A 12,067-nucleotide genomic window follows, 5' to 3' on the forward strand; every position below is an offset into this window, starting at 1 on the left:
GAATTTTATTTTTAGTTTTTAAGAGTTTCATTTAATTTTTAAAAAGAGTTACATTTAACAATTAAATCTAAATCAATTTAATAATTTGATTGTTCAATATCTACTATAGACAATTATAAATTTCCATAAATGATTTTTCTTATTTAATCTAGTTTTTTAGATAGAACATCTAAAACTTAATTGATATTAAAGCATTTTGCTCTGAAAAATTCTTTGTAGTTTTTTTGTAAAAATCTGTGTTAAATTTACATATTATTATTATTATTATTTTTTTTTTTATTTTTTTTTATTAAAAATATACTTTAATATTTATTTTTTAAATTCTTTTTTATAATTTAATATTTTCATCTATATTTATAATTATAGACAAACACATAATATCTTAAATATTATAAAAAGAATTAAAATAATTTTTTATCGACAAATTTAATATTGTTAAATATAATTTCAGTAAGCAAATTAAATATTATTTAAATAAAATTAGAATTATTAATTATATAAATATCCAGTAGTTTTTAATTAAGGTAAATAAATTAAAAAAAATATTAATAAATATATGTAGAAATATATAAAAAATAAAAATAGATATTTTTATTAATAGAATCGAAATAAAATAAAGATATAAAGAGTCTATAACATAATAAAATAAACCATATTTCAATATATATAGATTAAGTAATATTAAATAGAAACAGATATAAAATATTATCATTATTATATCTAAAATTTTTTATGTAATTTATTAATATATTTCGTAAGAAAATTAATAAGAGTATTTCTTATAAAAAGAAAATTTTCATAGTTTATTTTTAATAGTTTAATAAAAAATATATTTTATATATAAATTTAAATCAAAATTATTTTTATTATTTATTAGGTAATTTTGTATTATATATATTGTTATAATAATAATTTTTAAATTTTTAAAATAAAAAAAAATATATTTTATTTAAAATATTTTATAAATATAAAAAAATATAAAATATCGCACTATCTTCTAAATTATTTTTAAATATTAATAATTTTTATGATTAAAATTAATATTATTTTTTAAATTATTTTTAAAATTTTTAACAATTATTTTTTCTTTTATTCTTATTCTTAAAATTTCAAAGTATTTATATTTTAATAATTCAATTATTTTTAATTTTAAAAATAAATAATATTTTTTTTTTTATATGATTTCATTAAATATTTATAATGAATATAATATAAAAAAATATATATTATATTATTTATTATCATATATTTTATATTTTTAAATTAAAAATAATTTTAATAATCTATTTTATAAAAAAACATAAAATATTTTTAATGATTATATAATTTGTTCGCATCTAATAAATTTCTATTATTATAATATCATTTAAAAGGCTTCGAAAATTCTTATTATTACTATTTCATTATTTGATAATTATTTATTTTAGTTAATATAAATATTATATAATTATCTAATGAAAAGAATAGAAATTAACAAAGAAAAAATAAAAAATATAATTATTGATTGTATTAATAATTAATTAAGAAATAAATATTATAATTATATAATTAATTTTTAAAATATAATATAAATAAATGTAATTTTTATAAATGTCTTACTTAAATGTATATTTTTAATTGAATAATATTGTTTATAAAAAACTTTAAAAGTTTACATTTATTTTTATTTTGTTATAATAAATAAAAACATTATTTTCTGTATTAATTTAAATCATTTAAAAATATTTTTTTTATTTAAGATATTATCATTTTAAAATAAATATATATAGTCGTACTATTTAATTAAAATATTAATCTATTTAAATTATTAAAATATATTTAATTGGTAATATTTTAAATTTTTATATTAAATTAAAATTTATTTTATACATTTAATTAATAAATATCTTTAATAATTTTTTATCTTTCTTTTATTTTTATTACTTATACTTAACTTGTATAGATGAAAATTATAGATTATTTCTTAATCTAATATTTTTTTGATAAAATATAATAAAATAATTCTTATAATTTTTTTTTAATAATATTAATGTAAGTAATCTTAATTACATATATAATAAATACCATTTATGATGATAAATAAAATTATATGCGCTTTTTGCTTTATTTTTAATAACTAATCCAATTTTTATAAAAATAATAATAATTTTATAATCAAAAAATAATTTCATAATAACTTTTTAAATACATATATTTAATAAAAATTATTATAAATTTATTAGTTATAAATATAATTTTATATTTATATTTTCTTTTCAAATTTATTTAGAAAATATTTAACATTATATTTTTTTATAAATACTTTGTTTATAACATACTTAAATATTATTTATTAAAATAGTTCTTAAATGATTTTCAAAAAAATATATTTTATGAAAAATTATATTGAATAAATATGTTAAATTTGAAAAAGAATAATATTTATTTTTAATTTTCTTAATTTTGTCTTTATTTAATAAACTATATTTTTATAAAATAATAATATTATAAAAAAAGGCTTTTTAAAATAAATAATAAATTTAAATATGATATAATTTTTCTACAAACATATTTTTTAAAAAAATTAAATTTGTTGAATATTAGAAAATATTACATAATACAATAAATAATATAGAAATAATTAAAAATTAAGAATAAAATTTTTAATTATTATTTTTATATATAATAATATATTAATTTAAAAATATATATGGCTGAAAATGTATAAGAAATAATTTTTCTCTAGAAATAATGTTCCTTTCTTTTTATTTACAATAATAAGTTTTTTTACAGTATATATTTATAAAATAAAATAAATATTTTAAGCATACTTAATTGATTCTTTTTTAAAAATAGATTTTTTATTAATTATTTAAATAAATGATAATAAACTATATTTAATTAGAATATTTTTCAAAATAATTTATATATTTAACTCATTTCTATTGAGTAATTAAATTTTTATATATTTATTTATTAATTATATAATGCATAAATTAAAAAATATTTTATTAATATATAAAATTATTATTTTTATTTTTTTAATTTTATATTTTAATTATTTATATATTATATATTATGTATTAATTATATTAATTTATTAAAATAAATAAATATATATTTATATAACAATATTCATATTTATTTAAATTATAATTAATTGCTATTTAAGATATATTAAAAAAATATTATATACATAAATGCAATATTTAAAAGGTAATTCTATTGATAATTTTTTATATTTTTATTATATACTTTTTTTGTTATAAAAAAAATTATTTTTTCCTTTTTTATTTTCTCAAATAGTAAAAATAAAAAAAAATATATAATTAATTATTTCCAAAATAATATAATATTTTGATATAATTTTTTTTTTTTTTTTTCGTAAATAAACAAATTTAAAAATCCTATTTAATTTTCTTTTATTTAATTATATAATTATTTATATTATTATTCGTTTTATATTTAATATTTTTTAAAAAAGATTAATACAAATAAATAGAAAGTAATACTCTAATCAAGTTTTTTGAGAAATTAATAATACATTTCTTCAAATTATTTTATATTATTCTACACTTTTATAATTCATATATTTATTTATTTTTTTCAATTAGAAAACTTATTCTTTGAATATTATTTATTATATAAATATTATAAATATATATTGATTAGGAAATACATAATTTTTTAATTTATAAATTTCATATAATAATGTAATAAATTGACAGATTTTTTATATAATCAACTAATTTCTGCTAGATAACATTTAATCTAAAATTTATTTTTAATTTTTAGTGATTTTTTTTTATTATTAATTGATTTAATTCATATATTTATTTTTTTGATTATCTTAATATAATTAATAAGTGTTTTAATTGATTGTTTTTTTTAATATTATAAAGAAAATATATATAAACTATTTTTTGTAGTAAAATATAAATAAATATCTAAATTATTATATTTTTGTTGTATTTAATTTAAATTTTATATATACATATATATTTTATTATTACTATTAATATACTTTTATTAAAAAAAATTAAATAACAGTAAAAATATAGAAATAATAAAATTTAAATTTAATTATTTTATCCTTTTCAATTTTATTAATAAATATCTTAAAAAAATCTATCTCTAACAAATTTTATACTTTGAGCCCTATCCTTAGTATTTTCTTTAAAGATTTTATTTTTTCTTAATATTCATTTTACACTAAAAATATAAAAATAACATTCATACACTAAAGCTCCAATAATTTTAAAAGTTAACTAACTCTAAAAAATAAGCTAAAGCAGTCAAAATACACGGTTTTATATATGATTTAAAATTATTCTAAAATATATCACTAGTAAGTATAAGTGCAAATAAGAAAGCAAAAACAATATTAATTAAAAACCATTTACATACAAATTAAAATTTTATTAGTTTACTTCTTATTTATAAATCATTTTTTTAATCTATAAAAATAATATATATATATATATATATATATATATATATATATATATATATTTTTATTTATATATTTATAATTTTTTTTTTTTTATATATACATTATACCTGTATTTTTTGTTCCCCATGATAAATCATCTATTCTACATATAGCATAAACTAAAAGTAAATGTACATATGTCGCTTAATATGCAATAAAATCAAAAGTACATTTCATTGTTTCTAAAATTCTTGTAGGATATATTAAAATTGGTACTAAATTTAATAAAAATCCAAAAACTACTAGTCCACAAAATATTGTTTTCAAAATGCCATCTTCCCATTCTGTTAATATACCAATATTACTTAATTCTGTAATTGAAGCATGCAATAAATATTTCTAAACCATATAATAAGCTATTTCAATAATATAATAAGTCATAAGACATACAGCAACAATCATTATTATTCCTATTTTTATATATAAATTTTTTATATAAGCATTTTACCTAAAAAAGTTGATATTTTATAAAAATTTCTTTAAACTTAATGATTTTGATTATTAAATGAAATTGAGTAAAACATAATTCCTAAAATACTCATAATATAAAGAGTTATAAAAACTGTTGTCCCAAATATTTAAAATATAGGATCATGCCCTTATTAATATCCACTTAAAGTAACTTAAGTAACTGATGTCATAACCATAATAAATACAATTACAAAAAATAATGCGACTGATATATATGTCATAGCCTTTTTTATTTATATAATATTTTTTTATAATTATTATTATTTTATTACATTGCTTAACCATGCAAAAGACATGCAAATCTTAAATTTAACCAATTCAAAAGCTGAATGTGAAGATTCATAAATAATACTTGATTTTTCAAAAGCTTTTTTAATGCAAAGTATGAACCATTAATCCATCTTCCTATATATAAATTTATTAATATGAGTTTTAATTTTTATTAGTTTTTTTATTATTATTACTTCTTTATCCCACTAAGGCCATTAAATGTGTAATTGGATCTACTCTAGCTTTTGCATTTGGAAGATATCTTAATGTATAGGCCTTTTTTCTTTTAGAAAAAATTTTTAAACATAAAATTCTATCCTCGGCTAAAAACATATTCTTTTATTCTAAAGTTAAAATAATATCAGGATCTAATTCACTTATTAAATATTCATCTAAAATACATTCACCATCATCATCTCTTTTTAATGCATCCCATCTATATCCACTAAATGCGCCAGGTAAAACCTTTATTATTTGAATATTAAAGAAAAATATATATATATATATAAATATATATATATATATATATAATATTAATATATTAAAATACATATATATATATATATATATATATATATATAATTTGTTAATTATTTCTAGTTATATATACATATAATTGTATGGATATTAATTATATAGTATATAAACTTTTTATATCATCTTGGCTGCTAGAAAAAACTTCTATTTACAACTACCGTAATAATTTAAAAATAGAAATAAATAATATTTTAATAAATTAATTAATTATTTTATTATAAATTTATATATGATTTTTTTGATTTATTATTATATATACATTTACTTACTTATATATATCCAAATAAAGATTCAAAAGGTTTATCTAACATATGACCCATATTATATTCGTACATTTAAGCTTTTTAAATAGAGAATATATTTTAAAACGCATGAGATATAGGATCTATTATTTCCTATTTATATCCATCATCTTTTTATTTATTATTTAATTTTTTTTGTAATTTTTTTATTTTATTTACTTCTTATTATAGCTTCTGAATATACATCTTAAAATTTTATTCCCATAAAACCACATACTCCTCCTATATTTTTATCTGTTTCTAAAGCTATATACATGTTAATAATTGCTTTTTAATCAGGAATTAAGCCACAATCCATTAATATAGTATAATCTGGTTGAAAAATTTCACAGAAACCACAAAAAAACCATAAATGACTAGAAAGTTTTCCTCTATTTTTAAATTTTACGCAATGAAAAATATTCAATGCATCATTCTATTTAAATTTACATATAAAAATAAGTATATAAATAATATATATATATATATTATATATATATATATATATATATATATTTATATATATATATATAACTCTATATATTTTTATTTACTATATCTTCATGGCTTTCGTCCATATCTGTAAATTTAGCTAGGCTTCTTCTGGTTTAATAACACCTTATTTTAAATATATATTAATAAAGGTCTTAATGTTATTTTATTTTTATTTACCATGCCGAATTTTCAGTTTCTTTTAAAGATTTAATACTTTTTTCTTTTTAATCTCTTAAAAATTATACTTTTTTTTAATTTTCACTTCTATTATCTTAATTATTTGATTTCTATTCTAAATAATAATCAAATTGTTTTTTTAAGTCATCCCTTTATTTAAAAATTGGAAATTCATTTTCTTTTTCCATTACATCGACATTTATTTTTGAGTTTTGTATGTCTTTTAAATATTATTCATATTAATATTTAATTGTATTTTTATAATCAATTCCTATAACCTCATCCTACAATCTTTTTTATTCTTTTTTCATATATTAAAAAAAAATTTACTTAAAAAAACTTAGCATATTTTCATCAACATTATCTGAATTATTTAATTTCTCTATACCATCATATACAACTACTACTAATATTTCCTCATTTAAAATATTCAATTCATTTTTAAAAAAAACCATATTTTTTATTATTCCATCTAGACTTTTTTCTTTAATTTTTATATTTTTATTTTTTTAAGTTTTTGTTTTGTTTATTATACCTAATTCATTACAAGGCTCATTATACATAGTTATACAAATAACTACTTTTGGTTTCATTTTTCTACCAAATTAATTTTAGGAATTATTATTATATATAGAAATTAATCCGTTTCCTATATCTTCATTATTTTATATAGATTGAATTTAAGTGAAGTCAGATTAGTCTAAATTTCTTGCTTTTAACTCAAATTATTATTGATTTTCTGTTTTTTAAGGATCTTTAATTTATTTTGATTTTTATAATTGTGAATGTATTTTTTATTTTAACTTTTAGATAATTTAAGTTCTATTGGTTAATATATTAATTTCCTTTTTTGGTTTTATTTATGAAATTCAATATCAAAAACAGTTAAGTTTAATGTTTTATTATAAGACATATCTTTATTATTTTGTATTTGTAAATATTTTATATATTCTATTATAATTTTTTTTTTTTAAAAAAAAAAAAATATTAATGAAAAATTAAAGTTTTTTCTATATAAAAAAAAAATATAAAATTAATAAAATATGTATAATACATTTAAAGATAAAAATATATTAAAAAAATGATATTTTTATTAAAATAATAATATAAATTTATTATTATTATGTTTTTTATTATAATTATTATTATTAAAATTAATATTTTCTTTTAATTATTATTGAATTTTTAATTATTATTTATATTATTATTTTACTTTTTTTTTAATATTTTTTTATTATTAAAAATGTTTATGATATAATATATATATATAAATTAAATTTTTATATTTTTTTATTTAAAATTAAAAGCATTATTATATATATATTAATATTAAAATTATAGTAATTTTCATAGACAACTATATCTTCCTTTAGAAAATATAACACTTTTTATATCTTCTCTAGTATATTTTTTTTTATTTTCTTCTACTAATTCATTTTTTGTTTCTATTATTTATTATTTAAATTCTATTTTTTTCTGTATTTTATCAACATGATTTTAAATGTCTTACATATCTTTTAAATTCACATATTTTATTAAATGACTTAAAATATCAAAAATGAATATTATTGATTCTTTGATAAATCTACTACTTTATTTTATTATTTAATCTTCAGTTTATTCATCTAATTCAAGTTTATTTAAAATATCATATAAATATAAATGAATCTATATATATTATATAATTATATATATATATAAATATATATATATATATATATAATCTATATATATATTTATATATTTTATTTTTACAAGAAATCTTGGATATATTATTAATAATTTCAAAATTAATACAAAAGAAATTCCAAAAGGAAATATTTCAGCAATCCCAAATATAAATATATGAAAAATTTAAAAAAATATAAATATTACCCATCTTTAGAGTATAATTCTTAATTATTTAAATTTTTATTTTTATTATTCTTGAAATTCTTAAGCTTCTTCTTATTTTTTCATTTTAATTTAATTAAATATGTCAATTTCTTTAAATGTTTAATAACTTAATACTATATAACCTAATTAACTATTATTATATTTATTTAACTATTGATTTTTTTAAAAAATAAATACTCAATGAATAATGAAATTTGAGTCATTTTTATAAAATATTTAAGTTTTTTGATTATTTATATATTTTTAAGATATAAATAAAAATAATATTTTTGTATTTTATAAATATTAGATTTTATATATATATAAATAATATTTATTCTTATAAAAAAAAAAAAAGTTTAAACATAAAAAATAATAATAATGATTTATATATAGAAAAATAAAAAAATCATTTAATATAAATTAATTTAAAAATATATAATATAATTATATATAAATATTTATATATTTATATATTTATATATTTATATATTTATATATTTATATATTTAATTTATTTTTAAATATAATGATTGAAGAATTACTTCTTGAAAATACATGGGTTAAATTAGAATAATCAGGATTTATTCCTTGCCCAAGATCAGGCCACTCAACATGTCTTTATAATTATTAATATATGTATATTTTTGGTGGATATTCTGATTAAGAAGTATTAAATGATATGTACCGATTTGATATATAAATAAAAGTAAAAAAAATATAAATAAATATTTATATTTAATAATTATTTAAATTAAAAGGAATGGTAAAAGGTTGAATATAAAAATACTAATATATAAGAAATTCCATCAAGTATTATTTAATTTTTTTTTATATATTTTTTATTTTTTATAAAGATAGATCTTCTTCATAAATGTGTTGTTATTCGGAAATCGGAAAAATATATTTATTTGGAGGAACAGGATAAGAAATTAATGATTTATCAAAAAAGTATTAAGAAAATAAATATGTTTTATATATTATAATTAAAAAAATAGTTACTTATATTAATTTGATATAAATACAAAAATATGGAAATAAATAAAAACAGGATAATTAGTGCCTTAAGAAAGATTTGGTCATTCATTAATTCTTTATAATGAGTTAGATATATAAAATTTTTTTTTTTTTTTTATAATAAATAAAAGTTACTTAATTTTATTTGGAGGAGTAAAAATTTATAAAGCAAACGGAAAAATAATTTCTGAATATCAAAATGATTTATGGATGTTTTCATTATTAGATAAATATTGGAGAAAAATTATACCTAATGGCGGAAATCCACCTTCTCCAAGATATAGATAAGATTGTTTTGTTTATAATAATGCATTTTATGTGGTAGGAGGAGGAACTGTAGAAGATAGATACAGTGCAATTTTCAAATATGAATTTAGTTAAAATTAATGGGTTTAAGTATATACGCCTAGTACTAATAATTTGTAAAAAAAAATATATGTAAATTTAATAATATGTTATTTTATAAGACAAAGTAATATATTTAGAGGAAGATTAGGTCATTTTTCTTTTATATAGAATGATGAAATTTATATATACGGGGTGATAATATATATATATATATAAATATATATATATATATATATATTTATATATATATATTTTTAATATTTTTTTTTAATATTTATTTTTAATTAAATATTTTTATTTTTTTAGGGTATTGAAAATTAAATTTGTGAAGATTCTATTAAATATTCTTTAAGTTTAAAAACATGGAAAAAGCATAATATTAAAGGGTATTTATATAAATTTATTTATACATATTTATTTTTAAAAAAAAGTAAGTAACCTAAACCATGTGATTTTTTTAGTGCTTGTAAATTAAAATACTCAGTAATTATTTTCGGAGGTAAAATAAATTCTAAAAAAACAAATGAAATTTACGTTTGGAATATTAATATACCTTCTTCATCTATAAAAGATTGTACTTTATAATAAGAAATGGTAATTACAATTTTATTTATAATAATAAAAAAATTATTATATCAAGTTAAATTTATATTATCTAGAAAATAATTTATCTGATATGGAATTAAATAATATTTAAAGTGACAAAGTTTTAAAAGGTCATTCATATATAATTAAACATAGATCAGTCAAATTATATGAAAGTTTAAAAAAAGAAAAGTTTAAATGGAAAAGTTAAATTTTAGATCATGTTTTATAGTATATATATTCTGGTTTAGTTTAATTTAGTAATGTAAAAGCAGAAGAATTAACTGATTTAATAAAATTTGCTATTTAATCAGATATGAAGAATTATTTTATGTTACTTATTAAATATTGTTTAATAACAACAGTTGAATTAGTAATCTTTTTATTTAGTATTATTTAAAAAAACAATAAAAAAAGGAAGATATTGATATTTTATAAGGAATAGTTGCAAGTATTTAAAAATAATCAAGTGAAGAAAATTAAAATTTTTTAAAAAATTTATTATAATGGATGGAAATAAGAAAAGGTTTTATTTTAAAAAATATATATACATATACAAATAAAAATAAAATAGAAATATAATATCTATATATATATAAATATATATATATATATATATATATATAATTATTTTTATTATATTTATATTTATAATATATAAATTTATATCTTTATTTTCAATTGTACTATTTAAAATAGGAATTAAATAATAATAATCAATAAATACAGGCTCAAATACAAAAATACCTTCAAAAGAAATTAATAATAATGAATAATTTAAATAATTAAATAGCTTTTAAAATTCGTTAAGCAATATTTAAGATTTAGATTAAAAAAATTTCCTTGATGATTTAAATGGACTTAAATTTGATTAAAATTCCTCTGATTTCATTTTAAAAGCTTTAAACAAAGAATATAAAGTCCATAAAGCTATTTTAGTAAAATTAAAAATTATATTAATAATAAATATAAATAGGTTGCAAGATCTGCTTATTTTGAAGGTATGTTTTGTAATAATTTAATGTAATAAACTGATATATTAGTAATTGATTAATTTTTATTTTAAGATAATGTTTAGATTATTGATTATTTCGTAAATTATTTATACAATGGTTTTAATGGTATTCAAAGATAAAATCTTGATAATAAAAATATTTAAAAATATTTAGATTTAAATAATTATTTTATTATTAAAAGTCCAAAATTTTAATTTCTTGTAGAAAATTAAATTGCAAAATAATCAATTTCTATAAATACATGTTTAGATACTTTAAAAGTAAATATATGTTTATTTATTTATAAAAAATATAATATATAATATAGTTTGCAGATAAAATGAATGCTGTTTATTTGAAATATAATGTTATTTTTTTATTGTATAAAATATGAAAGAATGTTTAAAAAGATATTAAGATTAATTTTATTAACTCAGTCCTATTTTATTAATGGAATTTATCAAAATATAGGCTGAATAATAATGAAATAGAAAAATAATATATATATATATATATATATATATATATATATTATTATATACTAT

At 13.7% G+C, this 12,067-nt stretch overlaps 1 protein-coding gene across 1 annotated transcript, besides 21 other annotated features; it reads right to left on the reverse strand. All coding sequences in view use genetic code 6, as the record gives it.

The window, feature by feature from the left end:
* Positions 1-456: 456 nt before the first annotated feature.
* Positions 457-502: a microsatellite.
* Positions 503-1,037: 535 nt separating this feature from the next.
* Positions 1,038-1,086: a microsatellite.
* A 10-nt stretch (positions 1,087-1,096) lies between these two features.
* Positions 1,097-1,155: a microsatellite.
* A 1,849-nt stretch (positions 1,156-3,004) lies between these two features.
* Positions 3,005-3,054: a microsatellite.
* Positions 3,055-4,447: 1,393 nt separating this feature from the next.
* Positions 4,448-4,510: a microsatellite.
* Positions 4,511-4,539: 29 nt separating this feature from the next.
* On the reverse strand, positions 4,540-6,349 carry IMG5_023120 (hypothetical protein; the record flags this gene model as incomplete). The annotated part of the gene is made up of 6 exons (XM_004039394.1): positions 4,540-4,881; positions 4,920-5,166; positions 5,295-5,347; positions 5,407-5,677; positions 6,019-6,089; positions 6,211-6,349. Coding segments are annotated over 6 exons (1,123 nt in total), but the record flags the coding sequence as incomplete, so codon positions are not given.
* Positions 5,704-5,793: a microsatellite.
* Positions 5,922-5,964: a microsatellite.
* Positions 5,991-6,027: a microsatellite.
* A 144-nt stretch (positions 6,350-6,493) lies between the features above and the next one.
* Positions 6,494-6,563: a microsatellite.
* Positions 6,564-8,371: 1,808 nt separating this feature from the next.
* Positions 8,372-8,446: a microsatellite.
* A 400-nt stretch (positions 8,447-8,846) lies between these two features.
* Positions 8,847-8,913: a microsatellite.
* A 32-nt stretch (positions 8,914-8,945) lies between these two features.
* Positions 8,946-8,998: a microsatellite.
* Positions 8,977-9,035: a microsatellite.
* Positions 9,019-9,078: a microsatellite.
* Positions 9,035-9,089: a microsatellite.
* Positions 9,090-10,140: 1,051 nt separating this feature from the next.
* Positions 10,141-10,194: a microsatellite.
* Positions 10,173-10,227: a microsatellite.
* Positions 10,194-10,244: a microsatellite.
* An 859-nt stretch (positions 10,245-11,103) lies between these two features.
* Positions 11,104-11,187: a microsatellite.
* Positions 11,134-11,194: a microsatellite.
* An 826-nt stretch (positions 11,195-12,020) lies between these two features.
* Positions 12,021-12,063: a microsatellite.
* Positions 12,064-12,067: the final 4 nt, after the last annotated feature.

Source organism: Ichthyophthirius multifiliis (assembly GCF_000220395.1).
Source record: "Ichthyophthirius multifiliis unplaced genomic scaffold scaff_1120509249685, whole genome shotgun sequence".
In the NCBI taxonomy this organism is placed as follows: Eukaryota; Ciliophora; class Oligohymenophorea; order Hymenostomatida; genus Ichthyophthirius; species Ichthyophthirius multifiliis.